The sequence below is a fragment of the Desmodus rotundus genome, chromosome 7 (genome assembly GCF_022682495.2).
Source record: "Desmodus rotundus isolate HL8 chromosome 7, HLdesRot8A.1, whole genome shotgun sequence".
Taxonomy (NCBI): Eukaryota; Metazoa; Chordata; class Mammalia; order Chiroptera; family Phyllostomidae; genus Desmodus; species Desmodus rotundus.
Genome location: NC_071393.1, coordinates 65,619,661 through 65,643,615, shown reverse-complemented (window position 1 = coordinate 65,643,615; position 23,955 = coordinate 65,619,661). Strand labels below are relative to the sequence as shown.

Here is a 23,955-nt window from a genome sequence, read left to right as displayed (position 1 = left end):
CAAAATGATATACTTTAATGGCTCTGAAAGCAGCAGCTCTAGATAGAATGCTCTCTGATCAATGCTGTGATGCCTATAATCACTCAAGATTTTTTTGGTTGGTAAAGAAAAACTGTACAGAAACTGTAGGGTTATATATACTTTAGTTTTGCCCCAGGTGTGAGGGTACATGCTAACCCCAAATTCAACAGCCTCAAATAAATCCCTTTTGGAATGAAGTAGGATTTAAAAAAAAATAAAAACATAATCAAAGCATTATGGGGTGATGCTAAAGCAACACCCAAAATGTCTTCCAACTTCCTGTGGTGCAGTGTTAACTGTTACTACTACTAGTAGGGGCAGAATCCAGTACAGAATGGACATATCTCAAGGAGTACTTCTTCCAATACCTTTGATATAATTCCCTATCTACAGTATCTACTTATGTTTGGGATACAATCAGAAATGACACAGGAAATATGAGCAGCTTGGATACATGCATATATTTAATAATGAACCAATTCACCAACAACAAAAAAATTAGAAAAATTCACGAGACCTCAGTATGGGACATCACAGCAAAAAAATTCAGCAACTGACCCAGAAGACTGAATGATGAGGGAAGCCAAGGCAAATTTGGCTAGGATAGTATTATATATGCTCTTGAAAAGGAGAATGGCTGGAGAAGTACCCACTTACTAGACCGCTTAGAAGCAGGCAGCTTTACTGTACACTGCATGGAATGGAAGCAGAGGGCTAGGGAAGGGAAAGAGAGGAGAGGGAAAAGAGCAATACAGAATAACCCAGGGTACACAGATGGAAGAGACTGAGATAGAGTTACAAATAGATGACTTCTGTTTCCTCTGAAGTTTAAAATAGACTTGTTCCAAGTCTTTAAGTATGTCAGTTAAATTCAATGACCACATAAATAGCACTAGGCACTGTGAAGGAATGGTGGAGGGAGTGGTTTACAAAAGTATAGGGATTACATGGTCCATGCTCTCAAGGAGCTTATAACTAATGTGAGGAGACAAATTCCACACACAAAACAACTATAAAATATATTTACAAAGCAACATAAATACAAATAAATATATATGAATAAACAACATATGAAAGCTAAGGGGTCCTGTGTCAATAATTGTTTAGAAGTCCCTAGGTTAGTCAAAGACGACTTTCTGAAGGAAAAAGTTTTGGACTTTGAGTATAATGTTAGCAGAGAGTAGGGCATGTGCAAGGGCAGAGAAGTGGAAGTAAATATGATGTCCAGTAAGTAAGCAGATTAGCTTGATTAGAATAAAAAGTCTCGACAGGTCTCGTTAAGAAGTGAGTGTGATGAGACAGTAGGGGTCTATTCAGTGAGAGACACTGCAATGTTAGGTCTGGTCCCTAAAACCAAATAAAGAGGGAAAGATGTTTTCTTTAGATAATGATAGTAGGCGGCCACAGGTCCAGGAGCAACTCCACTGTTCTCAAAAGTTTCATAGTTACTCTTAGGGCAACTAGTAACAGAATGGTAGGGAGGTATTCAGCATCCTTGAGCAGTTCAAATAGAAGCAATTGCCTTCTTCAAGAACTCTTATGAAGTGGCATGTGGAAAAACTCAGTAAGATTCCTAGACTGAGCAACTAGGCAGATCCCAGTAATCTCAAGTGCTCACGCAGAATGTCCCAGACCCTGTTACTAAGTCCTGGTGGGAAGCAGATTATGTACACTTCTAAAATAATTTATTTTGAATTGCCATGACAATCAACTTTTAACATTTTAGAAATTAAAACAGGAGGCTAAGAAGAGCCCTAATCTATAGGTAATGCTCATGTCCCTGAAGAAGGGACAGTTCAGTAAGGGCCCAAATTCTCCCCTGGTCACTAAGTGGAAAGGCAAAATCATCACATCTTGAAAATAGGCTTTTCTCAGCCAAAGACCTCTTTCTTTAAGTCTATTGATCTGAAGCTGTTCCAGGAAGGAAAAAAAGAGTCCAGGCCAGGTGTTCAGCAGCAGCCAGGGTTGGACTCTATGTCACCAGAGTTCCGCTGGGCGGTGCTGGGTCCCACTGAAGTTGAAATACACTGTTGAGGACCGATCTTGATGCCATTTGCCTGTAAAAGAAAAGAAGCAACAGTTCCCACCTCAAATGCTAAAGTAAATGGGAGAAAGAAGGGAGATAAAAGGAAAAAGCATTAATTATACTTTCTAGAAGCAGATGTGACCTTGGCAAGCACCCATGTGCCCTAACCAGACTGTTGTGGAACAAGAATCTGTAACGGTGAAGATCAGATGACCGGCTGTGGTATAAGTATTATAGATGACTAGAAGTGGCTCTTGTGCCCTTTTTAAGATGACTGTGGTAATTAATGTTCATAACTTTGTGCAGAATCAGGATGTGATTAGGGAAGGGTAGGAGCAGGCAAAAGAGTAGAAGTAGTATATTAGCATACAATTCTTTTTTGTTTTGCCCCAGAATTTGTCCTGCTGAGCAATTAAGAATTACACCTCTCTCAACTCTGGAATGGTAAGAACTGAAGTTGAGAAGAAAACCTCCCATACTGTATAAGCCTTCTAGATCACCAAGTAATAATCACATTAAGCATTCTAGGTATCAGACTTGAGAAAAAACAGAAAATAAGGACAGGTTTCTGTGCACCTACATAAAAAAACCAACTCTGAATCTGCATGGCTTCAAATAGTATACTGTTAGGGGATGCTTATATTCTAGGGAGCTCCCCATCCTCTTTAAGACAAGGCAAAGTTAATTGCCAGCCCCACCCTTTCTCACCTCATTGTGGACATCAAATAAACCCTGCTGGATCTTCCTATATATTTCTTTGGCTGTATTAATGAAAGCCTAAAGGAGACATAAATTAGACTCAAGTTTAGGTACACAAATTAGGAAAAGAGGATACAAATGTTATTCCTATTTGAATTGGGAACCATTAGGAGAACCAAGTGAAAATGCAGAAGGTCCCCCAAAGTCCTTGTAAAAGCCACGAAGAATAGGTTCAAAAAGGAAAAAGGAATTCATTTTGGTACTGCCCAGTATGTTCCTAGATGGGCACCCTCTACATATAAAACAAACAGGCTTTCTTCTTAATCAGTTACTGAAGATACAGTCAACCCCAGGCTGAGGAATGACTACAGCGGAACCCATTAGACTCTCCAACCAAAGTAATTTACAAGTAACAGTGGTATCTAATCCAAATTTACAATTAATGTTACCCAAAGCAAAAGTATAACCTTAGAAATCAATGTAAAAAAATGGGGCAATTCCTTTAAAGGCAGACATATGGTCACTCTGACCACAAGACATCCTTTGCCTACCCTCTGAATAAAAGGACAAAGATAAATGATGTAACCTCTGAAAAGCTTTCCCTACTTTTTTTCCCCCCCAAATAGTACCTCTTCAACATTGCAGGCTGTTTTGGCTGAAGTTTCCATGAATATAAGTCCATGCTCACGAGCAAAGGCCGCTCCTTCTTCTCTCTTCACATCTCTGCGGGACTCTAAGTCACTGCAAGAAATTAATTGGAGAGAAAACTCAAGTGAGATCCAAGTGAAAGAAGAAACCCTTCTAAAAGAGTCCCATAGCTATTTCAACTGTCAGTTAATCCATGAAGAATGTAGATCCTACATGATATTCTCTTATGTAATGTTACTGAATCTATAGTCTCTTGAAAAGTATCCTTCAGATCCCTGACAGATGCTGCAGGGTTGAGGATAACTCCTTACTCTATTAGAGAGAACAGGGTTTATAAAGGGTTAGGCAAGCCCACAGTGGCTCAAGGCTTATGCCCTGTGCTTCTTTTTTGAATGAGATACAGTGAGAGCAAAGGAAAGATGATGAAAGGGAAATTCCAGTTGTTAGAAAAGGGAAAAAAGTCACAGATGTCCCATCCCATCGTGATGAGTCTTCCTCCTCTACTGGAATCAATCCACAAGGAGAGAAGGGCAGCTGCCTTCACTCTCACTCGTCTCATTTACAGTGTGTACAATAGCAGCTTGCCATCAAATAAATGAAGGATTCCAAAAAAATTATAAAGTCAGGTGATACAGGGGTGGGAGAATAGAGTCAAGGACTGAGGAAGGGAATAAAGAGGGGCATGGGAAAACTTTATGAAAGACAGGATAAAAGGCTATAAAATAAGTTAAGGATGGACTGTTTGATTTTTCACTTTTCAAATGAGAAAGTTTCATTTGGGAGGCTTCTAGTTTTTTAACCAAGAAAAAAAATATCAAGGAGTTAGTACATTAAAGAACAACAAATCTACAAAATGTAATTTATTATTCATCAGCTGTGTGCAGACTAGGGAAGAACTATCCATCTAAATGTCAATACTCCAAAGTTGTTCTTCTAGTCCAGATACTCTTCTAAGCTACAGATGTTTGTCCATTTGCCTGTCCTTCATTTCTTCTTTGACATGTAAAAGGCACCTCAAACTTGCATCAAAATCAAACTTGATCTTTTCCTCCCAACTTGCTTCTGCCCCAGGCTTCCACATCTCAGTAAATGGTACAAGCCAAAAACCAAGATGTCATTATTAACACCTTTCCCACCTTCCCTCCAAACACCCAATCCATCCTACAGTGAGGTTCTTCCAGAATGTACCTTAAAAGTATCCTTTTCTCTCTCTCTCTAGCATCATCACTCTAGTCCAAGGCACCGTTCTCTCTCACTTGGAGTACTGCAACTGAGATCCCACTTCAACCTTTGCTCCTCTCCAGAGAGACCTTTCAAAATCCGATCAAGCCACTTCTCTACTTGACTTTTAAATGCTCACACTGTGCTTAGAATAATATCCAAACTCCTTACTAAGATCTGTAAGAGCTAAGTGATCTGGCCCCTGCCTACTTGGCAACCCCACCTAGCACCATTCCCCCTTGATTCAGTCCAACCATACCAGATTTCTCTCAGTATTATAACTTGCTTAGCTTCTTCCAGTCCAAGGCTTGCATAGTTTGTCCTCCCCATCTAATATCGGGGTGGTTTTTTTTAAGCCTTTGCCCACCAAACCCTTACCCATCCTTCAGATTCCAGCTTAAATATCACTCTTAATCAAATGGTTATCTTGTTACTCTTTCATAGCAGTCTTTTTTTCTTTCACTGCCTTTACCATAATTTATAATTAGATACAAATAATCTATATTTAATATCTGTTGTTCTCACTAAACTCCGTAGGAGCAGGGACATGAGTTATTTTTGTTTCACCTTGTACACTCGAGGTCTGGCATAGTGTCTAGGACACAGGTTTTGCATAAAATTGATTACCCCAATAAATGAGTACAGTTAGCCTATGGCCATTTCTCAAATGGTGCAACCTAGGGACTACTACAAACTTCCAAAGGTGCCACAGGACGCTTCAAATTCTCCAGGGAAACAAAGCAACATTCAACATCAGAACACCACATTAACTACAAGCTTAAGATACTTCACAGTGTCAACATTAGATCAACAGATGCCATTTAATATCGTCATATCTTTGGAAGCTGTTTTTGGCAGCTGCTGGGATAAAAAGCAAGTACCACACAAAATCAATTTGGAACAAAAAATGGGAGTGACAGTGTCCAATCTTGATTCCAAGGTCTGAGAAGCTATGCAGTGTCCAACAGACACATACAGGTCATTAATAAGTAATTATGGCTATTTAAGAATGAAAACTTTACTAAAAATTGTTTTCTTTTAGCCCTGGTCCAGTAGCTTCAGGTGGTTAGAACACCATTATACACCACAGTTGCAGGATTAACCCCTGGTCAGGCCTCATACAAGAAGCAACCAATAGATGCACAAATGGATGGAACAACAAGTTGATGTTTCTCTTTTTCTCTCTTTCCCTCCCTCTCTGAAGTCAATAAATTAAAAATGTTTTAAAAATTGTTTTAGCTTGGCTGGTGTAGCTCAGTGGATTGAGTATGGGCTGCAAACCAAGGGGTCACCGGTTCGATTCCCTGTCAGGGCATGTGCCTGGGTTGCAGGCATGGTCCCCAGTTAACTGGAGTGTGAGAGGCAACCACACATTGTTGTTTCTCTCTCTCTTTCTCTCTCCCTTCCCCTCTCTCTAAAAATAAATAAAATCTTTTAAAAATTGTTTTAATTTACATTTTTCTTTATTTTATTTTATTTTTTGTTTGGCTGTGACTCCAGATAGGATCCAAAGAGGATTTTTACCATCTCTTCTTTGGGTTTTATGGAGACTCACTCAACCCTTCTATGTTAGCCTCTTTAGGCACCATGCATGTTTTTCATTCCTCAGTTACTAGGTTATAACAAAAACACTTAGGTTGTTTACATCCAACTATCTAATAACAAAATAGTCAGGTATTTCTTTCAGCTTATGGGTGCCATAGAAAATTTACTGAGAATAACAAGTTTTGGGGGAACATAGGAACACTTGTACATTGCTGGTAGAAATGTAAAATGGTATAGCTATTATGGAAAACAGTATGGAAGTACCTCAAAAAATTAAACACAGAATTACCGTGAGATCCAGCAATTCCACTTCTGGGTATTCCCAAAAGAATTGAAAGCAGGGACCCACACAGATATTTGTATGCCCATGTTGACAGCAGTATTATTCACAATAGACAAAAGATAGAAGCAACCCAAGGATCCATCAGTGGATGAATAGATAAACAAAATGTAGTAAATACATTCAATAGAAAACTATTCAGCCTTAAAAAGGAATGAAATTCTGACACATGCTACAGTATGAATGCACCTGGAAGACACTGTGCTAAATGAAATAAGCTACCATCACAAAAGGACAAATACTGTAGATTTCACTTATAGGAGGTGCCTAGAGTACTCAAACTCATAGATAGAAAGCAGAATGGCAGTTGCTGGGGCTGGTGGGATGGTGAATGTGGAGTTAGCTTTTTATGGGAACAGAGCTTCAGTTTGGGAAGATGAAAAAGTTCTGGAGATGGATGGCGGTGGTGGTTGCAGAACAACATGAACATACTTAATGCCACAGAACTGTATACTTAAAAATAATGAAAAGTGTAAAATTTATGTTATATATATTTCACCACAATAATTTTTTTACTGAGATATTAAGAGCACCATAAACTAAACAAGTTTGGGGACCAAGTGATTCGATGTCCACAGAGTACCCAGATGACTGTTGGTACTTATTATTTATTCAAATAAAATTTTACCTCTTATTCCCAATCAGCATGATAACCATGTTGGAGCTAGAGTGTTGCCGGGCATCCTCTAACCATGAGGTCAGGTGGTTGAAGGTTTCACGCCTACAGCAGAAAAGTTTAGAAAGTGGGTCTGAGGCCCATTTCAAAGTGCCAAAGAAATTCCAAATGTATGGAAAAATGAGAAAAGCTACATGTGTAAATCAAAAATAAGACGCCATTCTTCTGTAGCATTCTGATTTTGAGAATATAGAGAAGAGTCTCCCTCCAGCCCACCAGCTCTGACTCACCTTGTGATGTCATACACCAGCAGTGCTCCGGCTGCTCCCCTGTAGTAGGAACGGGTGATAGAACGGAAGGATTCTTGCCCAGCCTTTCCCACCAACATGGCAACAAAAAATATCCCAACAAAACCAGGTTATTTCCAGAGAACTGACTTGATTACATGCCATAATTTTTTCCCTTAATTTCTATAAGAAAAAGGAATTAGGGAAAGGAAACATGATTGCCCGGGGAGAAACCCAGGAGGGAAATAAATAGGACTTAATTTTTTAAAATAACTTCTACTAAGAAAAGAGAATTTGGAAAGGAAGTATGACTGCGCAAGGAGAAACCCAGGTGGGAAATCAATATTTTTGAAAGGAATGCAATTGATATTTTGGGCAGCTCAACTCTTCCTGTGAGACCACCTATCAAACTGCTGACTATCATCCCTGGTCAATGTGACAGTCAAATACATTTCCACACATTTCCCAATATCCCCTAGGAGTGAACTGGAAATAGGACTAGAAACTCCGTGCATGTTGTACTGTCAGTACAAATGTGATGTCAGACACATCACATTAACCTTTCTCTTGTTTCTATTACTTTATCTGTAAAAAGGGAAAATTATCTTAGAATGCCAATACCCTGTCTATTGGATGTTTCATTTCAATGAATCAATGCAGAAAATTAGTCAGATACAAAGCATTTAAATTGGGCATATGCTGATGACCTTTATTATTTTACTAACAAAGGTAGGACTACCAAAATGTCCCTTGCTGGGATCTTATCATGGCAAATAGGAATATGGCACAGGGAAAGAAGCCCAGGGTCCAGAACAGAGTTTTCCTTAAAAAAAAAAAAAACTCAACTGTTAACACTCTAATCTCATTTCCAGTTGAGGTCAAGATACTAAGTTTTCTTTATAACTAAGCAATTTACCAATGCCCCCACACAATGGGTACTTTTGCTTTCTTGATGGAACAGTTCTACCCACCTCTCTGTGCCTTAGGGGAAGCAAAAGCATCTTTTAAATAATAGTATGAATATATGAATACCCTGGACATTGAATCTATCCTATTAGGAAAGTTTCCACCTTCTTAAAATCAACTAATCTCATATCCCTACATATAGATTGGGAAGGAAGGTTGTTATTCATATTTTAAAGATGGGAAAACTAAAATGTGAATATGGGAAAATAAACGGCTTTCTCAAAGTATAATAACAATAATAGTGATGACACTAATAACACCACAAATGGAAAAAATGGGGTTCAAAGTGTTAAGTTCAGTAACTGGCCAAAAGTTACAAAGTTTATGATTTCTGAATCCATAGCTTAAATTTAGGATCCTCACACAAAAGTTTGTTTTCTTGGTCATTATGTCATATATTCCAAACCTGGGTTTGAAGATGAGAATACCAGTATCCAATTCTAACGTTACTCTTCCAACACAACAATCTCTTCCCAAAAGAATCATGCAAATGTTTTGTTGAGTTGCCTACCTGTTAGAACATCAGAGTCCAAAAATAATTCTGAAGAACTTGTTGGTAATATTAGTATTACTTTAAGATTTAACATATATGTTTTCCCTCCAATTACTCACTTAAAGTTTTATTTATTCCCTAATAGTTTTATGTCTTAAATTGATTCATTTTATTTTTTTGATGTATCTATTGATTATGCTATTACAGTTGTCCCATTTCCGCCCCTTCACTCTACTCCATCCTGCCCACCCTCTCCCTCCCATATTCCCCCACTATAGTTCATGACCATGGGTCATACTTATAAGTTCTTTGGCTTCTACATTTCCTACACTATTCTTACCCTCCCCCTGTCTATTTTCCACCTATCATTTATGCTATTTATTCTCTGTACCTTTCCCCCCTCTCACCCCCTCCCACTCCCCTGTTGATAACCCTCCATGTGAGCTCCATTTCTGTGGTGCTGTTTCTGTTCTAGTTGTTTGCTTAGTTTTCTTTTGTTTTGGTTTTAGGTGTGGTTGTTTATAACTGTGAGTTTGCTGTCATTTTTACTACTCATATTTTTGATCTTCTTTTTCTTAGGTAACTCCCTTTAACATTTCATAGAATAAGGGCTTGGTGATGATGAACTCCTTTAACTTGACCTTATCTGAGAAGCACTTTATCTTCCCTTCCATTCTAAATGACAGCTTTGCTGGATACAGTAATCTTGGATGTAGGCCCTTGCCTTTCATGACTTGGAATACTTCTTGCCAGCCCCTTCTTGCCTGTAAGGTCTCTTTGGAGAAATCAGCTGACAGTCTTATGGGAACCCCTTTGTAGGTAACTGTGTCCTTTTCTCTTGCTGCTTCTAAGATTCTCTCCTTCTGCTTAATCTTGAGTAATGTAATTATGATGTGCCTTGGTGTGTTCCTCCTTGGGTCCAGCTTCTTTGGGACTCTCTGAGCTTCCTGGACTTCCTGGAAGTCTACTTCCTTTGCCAGATCGGGGAAGTTCTCCTTCATTATTTGTTCAAATAAGTTTTCAATTTTTTGTTCTTCCTCTTCTCCTTCTGGCACCCCTGTAATTCGGATGTTGGAACGTTTCAAGATGTCCTGGAGGTTCCTAAGCCTCTCCTCATTTTTCCGAATTCTTATTTCTTCATTCTTTTCTGGTTGGATGTTTCTTTCTTCCTTCTGGTCCACACCATTGATTTGACTCCCAGGTTCCTTCACATCACTATTGGTTCCCTGTACATTTTCCTTTGTTTCTCTTGGCATAGGCTTCATTTTTTCATCTGTTTTTCGAACAGATTCAACCAATTCTGTGAGCGTCTTGATAACCAGTGTCTTGAACTGTGCATCCAATAGGTTGGCTATCTCTTCCTCGGTTAGTTGTATTTTTTCTGGAGCTTTGAAGTGTTCTTTCATTTGGGCCCTTTTTTTTTTTTTTTTTGGTCTTGGCACATCTGTTACCTTAAGGGGCAGAGCCTTAGGTGTTCACCGGGCGGGTAACGCTGGTTGCTGAGCTGTGCCGCTGCACTGTGACGCTGTACGTGGGGGAGGGGCTGAGAGGGAGCAATGGCGCCCGTTCCCCTCTCCACCGGGCTTCAGTCACTCCCTCTGTTACCCACAATCAAATTGGGCCCCTCTGGTGCTGGTTCCCGAGTGGGTGGGCTTGTGCACACTCTAGGCCCCTGTGGGTCTCTCCAACAACCTCTCCTATGAGGCTGGGAGTCTCTCCTGCGGCTGCCCCTACCCCCACGGGCGTTTTCAATCAGAGGTTTGAGGCTTTATTTCCCCGGGCTGGAGCCCTGGGTTATGTGGACTGCTTCGCTCCACTCCGTTCATCCTGGTTTATCTGTGCACGAGTGTGGGGCCATGGTATGCTACCTGCGCTCTGCCTGCCCTGTTCTCCGCCACTCTGAGTCTGGCCCTCTCGGTTTATCTGAGCGAACGTGGGGCCGCAGGGTCTGCTAGTGGTCAGACTGCCTGCCCCGTTTCTGCCAGTCTCAATCACGCCACGGCAATTCGAGTCTTCCCCGCCCCGGCTGCCCATCTCCGCCCCTCCTACCGGACTGGATGAATGTTTATTTTTTATTTACTTGGTGTCGGACTTCCTTGCCATTCGATTTTCCGTCAGTTCTGGTTGTGCGAGTAGGCGCAGTGTGTCCACCTACGCCTATTTTGATCTCGACTTTTTCTTTCCTATTTTTTTTTTAATGTATGGAGTTTTCCATTTTTACTAATTTGGTTAAACAAAATACATCTTTTGTAAACAATAGCCAACAAAGCACAATGCCAACAAAAAAAGAGGAGGGGTAATAAAAGCAAGAAAAACAAAAAGCCTAGGGTCATCCCTTACTGGGCATCAGGGTCTGGCCTGCCCTCTTCCTGAGAGGAAATGGGGCTTTTTGCCCTTGGGCATCAGCATGGGTCACTGTTCCTAAGCACCAGAATTGGACACCAACAGAGAAAGAAGTCCTGAAATTGTTTAAGTGTCTTTGCATATCCCATTGGCTTACGGACTCCAAGTACATGGGGACTCCTTTGAATTGCCATTTGCACAGGCCCAATGAGATTGGAGAACAGTTTCCTCCTCTTCCCAGGGGATGGCTTACCATCTCACTGGCAGTGCCAATGGGCCCAAAGTCCTACTTGTGACAAGCAGCAAGGTTGGCTGTAACTTCAGGCTGGTGGTGGTTGGGATGACATTTTGCAGGGATAAGGTAAAGAGCTCTCTGTGGTGCCAAGGTGGTCTGATGTAGAAAATAGTGCAAAAGAGACTGTAGTCAGTTGATTAGATGGCGTAATGCAGTAGCCGCTTGGTGGCCTCTGTTACTCAACATAAAAAATGGCCTTGTTGGATTGAAGATACATGTGCAGAAAAAGTGCTGGTGTAAACATGCACTCCAGTCACAGTGGGGAGGAGAAAGCCTCAGCTTCATTCATTTAGCTCGCCCAAGTTTACATGCAAGCCCCAGGCTGGCTTTGCTGCTGAAGAGAAGTCTGGCCAGCGGGGCAGCTCTCAGGCCTGCCATGACCACTGACCTGTAAGGGCTACACAGGCCATCTGTGCCTGTCCACCTGCCTTGAGGCAATTACAACCACTTAGGCGACATGCAGCATGGTATGACACATACTTCCCCTCTCTTCTCTCTGTATTCTAAAGCTAGTGGAGAAAAGTGGCCTATGACTATTTAAAGAGGAATGGGGTAGTCAATTCTCAATTGATTTGTAAAAGAAACTACAAAAAGATAACAATCCTAGTCCCTATAACATAATACACACAACCACCCAACTTGAGGACTCTGCTTGTCACTACAGTGACTCTGGCCCTAGGGCTTCTGATTCTACATATTCTCTTCACAATACTTTTCTCCCTCAACTCTGTCTTAAACTAGTGGAATTTGATGTCGAAGGCAGGCTTAATTTTTTCCTGATTTTGTCAGAGTGGGTCAACTGGGAAAACTGCCCTTTGCTTACCTTGTGCCCCAAAGACTCCTAAATTAATGTAATGAAGTGGCAGGGACAATGCTGGAGTGAGACAGCACTGGCTGTCACCCATGGCTTTAGCCATGTTTTCTTAGGTATCCAGCTCACCCTGTCATGTTGGAATGTTGCAGGATTCAACCACTTGGTATGAAATACTAGAGAACGTGTCATTATAAAACTCCAAGGGTGGCCATAAACCTCTCTTAAAAATAGGGTGAGGGGTGGCATTCAGGGTTGGAGATAGCATGCTGTACTGCTGCTGGGGTTTTGGAGACAGTATCCTGAGAGGCCCTTTTTCCTCTGGGTCCTTCAAACCAGTCACATGGGCTTTACATGTACTATGTCTTCAAACCACCAGTTGCCAGGAAAGGGGAAATGGAGGCAGCATCTTCAGGTAAATCAGAGCAGCAGTGAACTCCAGGACAGCCTCTGTCAAGTCCTCAGAAGGGAGAAATAAGCTAGGACCCACCATTTTCCCCCTCTTCAAATGAAACAAGAGTCTTCCAGTGTTTGCTCTAAGCACAGAGCACCTACCTTCCTTTCCCAGAAACAAGTAATGCTACTTGGTTCTTTTAACATTTCACATATATATCCTATTACTCTGTCAAAGCTGAGGGGAAAAACCACCTGAGATGTCTAGGGAAGTGACAAGGGCAGACCCACTACAGGGCACAGGATATCACAGAGAACTTAGTGGGTAGAGATGAAGGAAGGTTGGGCAGAAGTCTGGTGGGTCTCCACCTCTTCTGGTACCACCAGCAGGATTTCACAGTTCTTTCCTTGCAAATGATGTTTTAGAAATTTCCTTAGCTCACTCTTGCCTCCAATCCACTCAGTCATCTTCAGTTTGGAGTCAAGGTTGTAGTAGGTAGTGCCCACCTCTTGAACACAGATCCAGTGCTGCCTTTTGAGAGGCAGCTTCAATGGACCCCAGCAAAGGCTGGAGGGTAGATTTATGATGAAGCCCATGACATTAGTGAGAGCAATGGTACTGACATCCCTGCACTTGTCCCACCAAACAGCTTCATAGCCTTTGGTCTGAAGTGCTGCCATAATGGCGTTCATGTCATAGTTCCAATTTCCCAGCATGTTCTTCTTGTGGGGAGTAACCATGGTGTTTGGAGACAATCTCTGGAAAATCTCTTGCAGCATTTCCCAGGTGAATGCATTGCTGTACTAGATGATGTTATTGAAGGCATGCAGGGCACAAAGTTCCTTACATGGTTTCTCATGGTAGATTTGTGGGAGTGCAGCCTGCGGCAGTTCCAATGCAGATTTGGCCTTGACTCCTTTCCATGGCACACAGCTCATGTTTTCCATTTTAGTTTTCCAGAGAGGGCTAAAAATACCCAACCTTTCCCTTCTAAGGAAGAATATAAGCTTCTTAGTTCGTTCAGGATTCCTGAGGTCCAGTTTATTTTCTGGTGTCCATGATTTATGCTTTGTCAAGGGGAGAAAAGATTGGAATCAAAAGGGAAAAAAATCCACTTCTTCTCAATAGAAGAATAACTTTTGGATTAGTGTATTTCACCACCACTGTCAAAATGCAGAATTTGAAAAACCTAATAAAACCTAAGACTTTGTTCCCTTTACCAACCTCCAAAAAACCCCATGATTTTCTTGCTGCACTTTCCTCTCTGGAAGAGCCAACCAGGTTTCAACGCAGGAGGACCAAACAGAATTGGTCACATTGCTCCTTTTCTTTCATTTCTTTCGAAGCACACCACCACTGACTCAGAAGACAAGGCCTAGGTGGCGGATAAAAATGCAAAATTTGAGTAGCTAGCCAGGGCCGGCAGCATGGGATTGTAGGCAGAGCTAGAGCCTCCGAGGCGGCTCTACATTCACTCTGTTGTGGTGGGGCCTGGCAGGGCATGGACACAGGGCACAGGTGCAGCTCCTTCAGAAAGCATGGACTCTCACCACCTTACTTCGGCCTGCTGCAGGCTGCCACCTGGAGCTGTGGGCCACCATCTGGGTGGCACTCCTCCCCTCTATCATTGAAAGACCCTCCCTTCTGTGGCCCACTAGGAACTAGCAGGGAAAGTTTGAGGAAGACCCACATGATGGTTGGATTATATGGATGGTAGCATTTAACTTTAGCAGCTGAAAATACTTCCAGTGGGTCATCAGAAAAGGCCTTAAAAAAAAAAAAAAAAGATTTTATTTATTTTTAGACAGAGGGAAAGGGAGGGAGAAAGAGGAGAGAAACTCAATGTGTGGTTGCCTCTCACACATCCCCTACTGGGACCTGGCCCACAACCCAGGCATGTGCCCTGACTGGGAATTGAACTGGTGACCCTTTGGTTCGCAGGCCGGCACTCAATCCACTGTGCCACTCCAGCCAGGGTGACTTTTAAAATCAAATCACTTTATCTCTTCATTTCAGTCCAGTTCATGAACAAAAGTTTGTGAACCAATAAGCTAGAAAGAGTAACTGACTGGATTTAGGCTGGTCTGCCATCAGAGGGAGGTACTTCTGTCCGTCCCCAATAAAAAAATCTGGAAAACCGGTGGAGGAACCAAGATGGCGGTGTAGGTAGACACACTGCGCCTCCTCGCACAACCAGAACTGACAGAGAATCGAACAGCAAGGGGGACCAACACCAAGAAAATAGAAAATAAACATTCATCCAGACTGGTAGGAGGGGCGGAGACGGGCACCGGGGTGGAGAGGACTCGCGTGGCTGTGGCGGGACTGAGACTGGCGGAGTGTGGGACAAATGGCGCAGGCAGTCCGAGCACTAGCAGACCCTGCGGCCTCACTTTTGCACAGATAAACCCAGAGGGCCGGACTCGGAGTGGCGGAGAGTGGGGCAGGCAGAGTGGCAGGTAGCACCCCACGTCCCCACATTCGCACACAGATAAACCGGACGAACGGCGGGGAGCGAAGCAGACCACACAACCCAGGGCTCCAGCTCGGGGAAATAAAGCCTCAAACCTCTGATTGAAAGCGCCCCTGGGGGTTGGGGCGGCAGCAGGAGAGACTCCCAGCCTCACAGGAGAGGTGGTTGGAGAGACCCACAGGGGCCTAAAGTGTGCACAGGCCCACTTACTCGGGAACCAGCACCAGAGTGGCCCAGTTTGATTGTGGGTATTGGAGTGAAAGATTGAAATCCGGAGGACAGTGAGGCGGGCGCCATTGCTCCCACTCAGCCCCTCCCCCACGTACAGCGTCACAGTGCGGCGACCAGCATTACCCCGACCCAGTGAACACCTAAGGCTCCGCCCCTTAAAGTAACAGACGCGCCAAGACAAACAAACAAACAAAAAATGGCCCAAATGACAGAACACTTCAAAGCTCCAGAAAAAATACAACTAAGCGACGAAGAGATAGCCAACCTTTCGGATGCACAGTTCAAAGCACTGGTTATCAATATGCTCACAGACTTGGTTGAATCTGTTCGAAAAACAGATGAAAAAATGAAGCCTATGCTAAGAGAAACAAAGGAAAATGTACAGGGAACCAATAGTGATGAGAAGGAAACTGGGACTCAAATCAATGGTATGGACCAGAAGGAAGAAACAAACATCCAACCAGAAAAGAATGAAGAAACAAGAACTTGGAAAAACGAGGAGAGGCTTAGGAACCTCCAGGACACCTTGAAATGTTCCAACATCCGAATTATAGGGGTGCCAGAAGGAGAAGAGGAAGAACAAAAAATTGAAAACTTATTTGAACAAATAATGGAGAACTTCCCCGATCTGGCAAAGGAAGTAGACTTCCGGGAAGTCCAGGAAGCTCAGAGAGTCCCAAAGAAGCTGGACCCAAGGAGGAACACAACAAGACACATCATAATTACATTACCCAAGATTAAACGCAAAGACCTACATCCAAGATTACTGTATCCAGCAAAGCTATCATTTAGAATGGAAGGGAAGTTAAAGTGCTTCTCAGATAAGGTCAAGTTAAAGAAGTTCATCATCACCAAGCCCTTATTATATGAAATGTTAAAGGGAGTTACCTAAGAAAAAGAAGATCAAAAATAGGAACAGTAAAAATGACAGCAAACTCAGTTATTAATGACCACACATAAAACAAAAACAAGAGCAAACTAGGCAAACAACTAGAACATGAGGGTTGTCAATAAGGGAGTGGGAGGGGGAGAGGGGGGGAAGGTACAGAGAATAAGTAGCATAGATGATAGGTGGAAAATAGACAGGGGGAGGGCAAAAATAGTGTAGGAAATGTAGAAGCCAAAGAACTTATAAGTATGACCCATGGACATGAATTATGGGGGGGGGGGAATGTGGGAGGGAGAGGGGTGGGCAGGATGGAGTGGAGTGGGGGGGGAAATGGGACAACTGTAATAGCATAATCAATAAATATATTAAAAAAAAAATCTGAAGCAGCAAAGACTAAGATGGAGGTGTGATAAAGAGAATTAAGTTTTCTAATTTCTCCCAAGTGGAAGGATCATATTGTAATTTTAAAATATATACTTGGAAGTATTAATTCCTACAAAGTCTGATACACTCATTTCCTAAGAGTCAAAATGCATTCCAAAATAAAATACAAGTGAATTTGGGATTAATCAATATTTTATATTAGCTATAGTACAATGCCTCTTCAGTTAGCAGTAATTTGGGGAACTATAGATACAGAATGAAGAAAGATAAGAAGTAAAATGGCTCTCTAAATCCTTATCAATAACTGGAACAGTGACAACAAATCACTTTGGATAACTTGTTCTCTTCAAAAGTACCCTTCCTGGTAATCCCTAAACATCTGCATGTGGGATGGCTTTGGGAGTGAAAGAATGGGGTCAACAAATTGGGAATCCAAGGGAGGGATGAACAATGGACAGGAAATCAGGGGCAACAAGGGAGAAATATCAGGCTTACCTGGAGAGGGGCAGAGGAGACAGATACCACATTAGAGATAGGAATATTCTTTTAAATTACACACACACACACACACACACACAGGGTCCAGCAGAAGTAACGCCTGCTCGAGTGTGGTTGGTAGAGTAATAATATGGGTGTAGTAATTTATAGTTTTAATTTGAACATTTCACCTAAAATGTCATATGGTGTGCTTGAGTGTGATATTGTTATGTTACAGAATTATATGCTTATGATTTTGTAATAAAAGATTTAGTAATAAAAAGGGGGTGTTATTTGTGCTGGACCCTCTGTGTATGTGTATATTCATTTATTTTTTTTTTTATTTTTATTTATAGGGGAAGAGAGGGAGAAAAAAGAGAGAAAGATAAACTTTGATGTAAGAGAGAAACATCAATCGGTTGCCTCTCATAGGGGCCCCAACCAGGGACTAACCCTATAACCCAGACGTGTGCCCTGACTGGGAATCAAACTGGAGACTTCGCTTTGCAGGACAATGCCCAACCAACTGAGCCATACTGGTTAGGGTAGTAGGAATCTCTTAAAAATTTCAAAATAAATAGGAAACTCCAGTATTCTGAAATCTAATATCTTTTAATAATTCAACAAAGATTAGTCTAATCTCAAAACAATTACTAAATGGGAGCAGAGCCTTGGCTGGGTGGCTTAGTTGGTTGAAACATTGTCCCTGTACACCAAAAGGCTGCAAGTCTGATCCCCTGTCAGAGCACATACTTAGGCCTCAGGTTCAATCCCTTGTTGGGGGTGCATGTGAGAAACAACCAATTGATGTTTCTCTCTCACTCTCTCTCTCCCTTCCTCTCTCTCTAAAATCAATAAACATGTTTTGCTCGGGTGATGATTAAAAAAAGGGGGCGGGAGGAGCAGAAAAGAACTTGGCCAGCTGCATCACAAGTGACTACCAGGCCATGTGGTTCTCGAGGATCCTGTCAACAGAGCAGAGGCCGTCAACTTTCTCTCTAAAAAAAAAAGAAAATGCCAGCAAGCCAATGCTAAGACATTCTTGTGACCACGACCATAACACTAACTGGCAGCTATTGGGTGTTTTGGCATCAAAAGACCCAGTTTTGGAAATTATAGAGGTTTAAGTTGAAAACGCAGAGTCTAGCTAATACCGGTCCTGACACTTACGGACTTTTCATTCTTTGTCACCTCCACAGAACTTGTCCTGTGGCCTCTATAGGGGGGCAACTCTATCTCTGTGGGAAATACGAAAACCAGGGATAATAACAGGGAAGTTGCAATACTTACTTGAATTAATAGGGAAAAAGAATCACTACAATAAAAAGAGAAGGGAAAAACTGACAGCTAAGAAATATATGAACTTAAATTTGACAACAGATACAGAATAACGCCTTTCAGGCTTTATTGGGACAAAAAGGCTAGAGACAAAACTGGTCAAAAGAAGCTGGAAGTTTTAGAGGTTATCTATTGGGAACAGCCCTGTCTGGTTTCAGAAACTGTAATCCCTAGTGGCTAAGGCTGAGTAAAAAGACTTTGGGACCATAAGCCACTTAGGAGACAAAGTTTATCTCCCTGGCAGGGGTGCTGCCTCTGTCCCCTTTCACTTCACGCAGCTTGGCCCCTGGAGGATGACCAGTTAGCCAATGACAGGTAAGATTCCTCAAAGGAGGGACAACCTAAGACAGGCATGGTCTCGAAGGGGACCTCAGGGAAGGACTTGGGGGGCTATAGAAAAAGGGGGTGATGGACCCTTGCGCCTTGGCTTTGACATAGCCTGAGTCCTCATTCTGTCTGCAAGAAGTCTCCTAATCTCTTGGCTGCCTTACTTCCCCTCTCTGATTTAAGCCTGAAACAATGCCTTAAACCTGAAACAATGCTGCAGGTGGGTGCAGCCCTTTGCTGGAAAAGGCAGGTTCCCAAGGGTGATCAGGCCTAAGAAAGAGTGCGTAAAATCCAATGAAACCTACTTTGCTAATACCCTCAATTTAAATGACATGGGTCAAAGCATGAAATGAGTTTGTTCGCCAAAGTTTTATGGCCCTTTAGCTATCTGACCCTGACTCTAAATAAGCCCTCATAGTTCTCTGATTGTTACCTATTGTTTGATCACTTCTGCTTGACAATGATTGATGAGCTTTACCTATACGCCCTGTATTCCTGTGCAAATTAAACCCAATAAAAGCCTGTCCAGGCAAGGGACAGGCCTGCCCTCTCTTTCACTGAGAGAGCAGCCGTGTTATCCCTTTTTGTCCACAGGATTTCTGTAGTCCATGTGAATTTGTCTTGTCTCATCCATAAAGCTGCGGACACTGTGGCATTATGGACACATAAGGATAAATCAATAGAGTAAAATGAAAAATCTAATCTTAAGGGCAAAAGGTTAATAAAATGTTTGCAAATACAACCATCAACTGTACAGAAGAATATCATCACAGTTTTGGATGCACATCAATCACTGTATCCAAAAAGTGGTAACAACCTTGGAAACCACCAGAAAAGGGCTCAGGGCATGAAGGGCTCCGACTATAAAGTAACTATTTTTCAGACATCTGCGCTGTCCAGGTAGCTCATCTGGTTAGAGCATTGTCCCAATATACCAAGGTCATAGGTTTGATCTCCGGCCAGGGCACATATAAAAATCAACCAGTGAATGCATAACTAAGTGGAACAACAAATCGATATTTCTTTTTCTCTCCCTCCTCTCTTTCTTCAAAAAAATCATCAATTAAAAAGAAAAAAAAAGACATCTGTTGGGGGATGTTGGGTGGTGGAGAGAAAAGGGAGAAAAAAAGGAAAAAAAAACTTGTGAACTGCTTCAGCTCTCAGTTCTTAGAAAATACAGAATGAAATAATAAGTAAATAAAAGCAAAGATTTTAGCTGAATAAAGGGAGGAGTACTACATTCGTCAAATTTCAAAATACGTATAACCCTTGACCCAGAATTCCATTTCTGGGCAGGCATTCCACAGAAATCCTCAAACATTTGCATAAAGATATGGTAAATAAGAATGATCAGCCCTGGCTAGTGTGGCTCAGTGGATTGAGCACCAGACTGTGAAGCAGAGGGTCACCAGTTCGATTCCCAGTCAGGGCACATGCCTAGGTTGCCAGCCAGGTCCCTGGTGGGGGGCACATGAGAGGCAATCATGCATTTCCCTCTCTCTAAAATAAATGAAATTAATCATCATTTAAAATTAAAAAAAAAAGGAAGAATGATTAATGAAACCGCAATGGTAAAAAACTGGAAACCTAAATTTCCATCAACAGACAGATGGTTAAATTAATTATGGTACAGATATATGATTCTATGCAGTGGTTAAAATAGATGAGGTAGATCTATATGTATTGACATGGAAGTCTGCACAACATAGAGATCACTAAAAATACCTAAGTCACAAAGCTAGGTCTACTTTGTCCCAATTCTAAAAACAAAAAATAAAACTACTACCATACATTTGTTTATGTTTCTATTTCTGAATCTAAATACAGAGCAAAAGTCTGAATCATTAATAGTGGTTTATTCTGGCAACGCAGAAACCAATGTTGGGAAGGAAAGAGGTTTATGTGTATAAAAAGTAACAATCACTTTTTATTTTACACACTTATATTGTTGGCTTTTATTTTTACTAGAACAAACATATGTAGTACATATTGCCTGAGTTATTTAAAACAAAATTTAAAAATATGGCATTCTGAATTTGTAACTGTGACAGGAAATGAAAGTTCCCTATCTCTTTGATTTCACTTTTCCCCTAGTTTCATCTCCACCATCAGTCCCACCCAAAGAGCCCTTTTCCCCTGCATCAGCCTTTAATGTTATATTTGGATCTTAGATAGGGAGTAAACTATTTTGTCCTCTCTCACCGTATCCCAGATTTGTAGTTTGATTTGTTTTCCATCAATGTTGACCATACGGGCCCCAAACTCCACACCTGTCAGTGAAGACCAAGAGAAAGAATGTGATTCTCATGAATAGCCATGTTGAGTGACAGGTTCCTGCTTTTATTTACTATGCTAATGACCTATCCTCAGTGCCACTAAGTCCATTATCACTGCCTATTTGATCCACTTAATTTTGTGTTCCTTGAAGTTTCATTTCTTTTCTAAAATTAAAAACTGTGTGCTAGGTGATAATAATATCAGGAATGTAACCAAAAAGCAGAAATGGGGATAAAACAAATTAAGTCAATTAGAAAAGGTGAATAAATTTTTACCAGTTATTTAATGCTTAAATTTGATTAGGTAATATTTAATTTCATAGCTTTTCAAAAACCTCTAAAAATTTTGAAAATATTTCCTAGCATTTTCTCAAAGTCACTCTTTAGTCCTCTACACAAAATATTTCTATTTTTACAACCCTAGAATTTTTTGAGAAAAAAACCCAACATATCTACGAGATAGGTTCTCAACAATGATACACTTCACACCTCCAGTAATTCTCATACTCCTCAGAGGAGTATGGAAATAGACAATATGAATAAAGGTTTTGGTTTACCTGGCATTCATCTTCTTTCAAGGTAATGTCAAGACAAAACTTAGAAACCAAAAGTCATTTACATTCAAACACTTGATCATAAGTCAAACAATTTGTCCTATTTTCTATTTTTATACAGCACTTTACAGGAGGAGTTGATTTCCAAGTAAAAAAAAGAGCACTAATCTAGCTTCTGTGAATGGGCCTATTCAGTATTCCACAATATACATATATGTGGAAATCTCTCAACTCTAAGGTGCTACAGTCAGTAAGATCAAAAAAGTATTTCTTACTGCTTTTTACTGCTACATCAAGAATAGTGATAGCTACTGAAAAAAGTCCCTAATGTCCCCCCCCCCCCCCGCCCTTCTGGAAAATAGGAATGGAATTTCAATGGGGAAGAATTAAAAAATAAAATTTTGTCTCCTTTTATGCAACTTTCTCTAGTTATGCCCTCAGAGACTCATATTTTGCACCTATTTTCTATTCAACTGCCTTGTTTATCTTGGTACAGAGGGAAAATGTGATTGATCACATCATTTCTCTGACTTAAAACTTGTCATTTACTCCTATTTCCTCCAGTTGTTTCAAAACTTGGTCCCTAATTTATTCTCTAGCTTTACCTTTTACCATTCTCCACTTTAATATGGCCCCAGCCATATTAAAGTACTTTCAATTTTCTAAAGGTAGCCTGATCTGTCATTCCTGAGCCTTTGCAAGTTATTTCCTCTTCCCCAATCACTTTTCCTTCATCTCTACAACCCCTTTGCCTAGCTAACTCTTGCTCATTCTTCAATTTCCAGGCTTTCCTGATAGAGGTGGCAGTCTCTCCTCCCCTTTTTCAATGGAAAGTTGTCACTACACTGTATCTACCCCCAGCTCCACCTCCTTTGTTGGAAGACTGTAAGTTACTTAAGGGCAAGCAATGTTTGCCTTGTTAATGAAGTGCTCTATGATTGGCACCTATCAGTGTGGGTGTCCACTTAATATTCATTTCCAAAAATATTTTCCTGGTGATGCTATCCTCTAATCCTTTTGTAACATTAGTTAGTTGGCTCTGAATAAGCCCTTCAGAAGCAGTAGTAGCTCCAGATTTTCATAATGTGGGGCTTGGAGGTGGTGATATGGTAAGAATGAGAGTCAGAGATTTTGTTCAGACACTGCATTTGCATGGCAAGAAGGCTAGTTTTATGTAGTATTTCTTTGTTTGAGTTGAAGTTATGGAGATTTTGGGGAAGGGCTGCTAAGGCCTTAGCAGGCCATGCCCTACCACACATGTGAGGGAGATGTTTATAGTTTCCAGGATCACCAGTGTGTTTTTAGAACTCTAACATACTCTTTTCCTTATAAGTTATTAGTTTAATCTACCTTTTAATATTAAGCCTGGGATGGCTCTTCAAGTTGCTTCTTCCCACCCCCACCCCCCCGCCCCGCCACCACAAAAAAACTACATATTGATGACTACCTTTGAAAATATTTATGAGGCTGGCCCCAATTTACCTCAAAGCGAGTTTTAAATTAAGTAATTATGTTTTTGTGGGACTTTTCATAAACATTCAAACCGCATTTGGAATAAAATCCTACAGCAACTAATTCATATCTTACCTCATTTCTAAAGTTACCTTTCAATTACTTACTCCCCATTACACTACACCCCATTTACAGCATTTGGTCACTTTTCATTTAACATAACTCAGCACTAGTTTAAAAGAAAGGAGAGCTAACTTTTTACTTCAAACCCTGAAGGCTGCTAACTTTCCACTTGAGCCAGTCAAGTTTCATTACTGTTCTCAGACGGGTAGATGCAATTACCTATTGTGAGGTCGTGGACAGGCTGGAACCGCTTGTCTGTAAACTGCAGGAGGAGACATGACTTCCCCACACCTAAAAGAAGACGCACTTTCTAGCACTCACGCAGCCTGGGAGCAGTACAGAGTCTGGGCGTCCGAGACTGAGGAAGGGGAGCCCCGCCCCGGAGCCCCGCCCCCGGCTGCTCCGCCCCCGGCCACGCTACACTTAACCGCCCAGCCTACTAAATGACCCCGCCCCCAAGACCTGCTTTGAGAGCTTGGGTTCCCTGCCCCAGCAATGAGGGCAGTCGCCCGCGGATTACCTGTGTCCCCGATGATAATGTATTTGAAGAGATAAGCATAAGTCATGGTCCTGTTTCCTCTGGATTCCGGGTCTGCCCGACTTCAACAGCCACTTACCTCCGGCCTCTCTAGCCACTCAACCCGCCCATTCCCGGCCGCTCTATCCCAGATCACGTCTCTATTGCTCTCCCCCAGATTTCCTTTCTGGGTCGGAGCAAAGGTAATA

General features: G+C 41.6%; 1 protein-coding gene and 2 pseudogenes across 2 annotated transcripts; all 3 read right to left on the bottom strand.

Annotated features, from left to right (window-relative positions):
• Positions 1 to 457: 457 nt before the first annotated feature.
• RAB2B (RAB2B, member RAS oncogene family) lies at positions 458 to 23,926 on the bottom strand. Of its 2 annotated transcripts, XM_053927778.2 has the most exons (8): positions 23,750 to 23,901; positions 23,449 to 23,520; positions 21,027 to 21,094; positions 7,407 to 7,489; positions 7,129 to 7,221; positions 3,376 to 3,487; positions 2,756 to 2,824; positions 458 to 2,078 (listed from the first exon to the last, which is right to left on the bottom strand). In XM_053927778.2, exons 1-8 carry the CDS (start codon positions 23,793 to 23,795, stop codon positions 1,971 to 1,973), a joined length of 651 nt encoding a protein of 216 aa, XP_053783753.1. In that variant the 5' UTR covers positions 23,796 to 23,901; the 3' UTR covers positions 458 to 1,970. The 2 variants fall into 2 exon arrangements, with proteins under 2 accessions (XP_053783753.1, XP_045057253.2); XM_045201318.3 differs by lacking the exon at positions 7,129 to 7,221 and having other exon boundaries at positions 23,750 to 23,926.
• LOC112312116 (small nucleolar RNA SNORA26) lies at positions 6,102 to 6,212 on the bottom strand (annotated as a pseudogene).
• On the bottom strand, positions 10,941 to 15,087 carry LOC112311604 (josephin-1 pseudogene; annotated as a pseudogene).
• Positions 23,927 to 23,955: the final 29 nt, after the last annotated feature.

Bases quoted from the DNA above. Each gene is read 5' to 3' on its own strand.
- RAB2B (XM_053927778.2), bottom strand. From the start codon at position 23,795: ATGACTTATGCTTATCTCTTCAAATACATTATCATCGGGGACACAG. The intron at 21,095-23,448 runs GTAATTGCATCT...CTTCACTGACAG, and splicing joins TGTCCACGACCTCACAATAG to GTGTGGAGTTTGGGGCCCGT. The intron at 7,222-7,406 runs GTGAGTCAGAGC...TTTCTGCTGTAG, and splicing joins CTGGTGTATGACATCACAAG to GCGTGAAACCTTCAACCACC.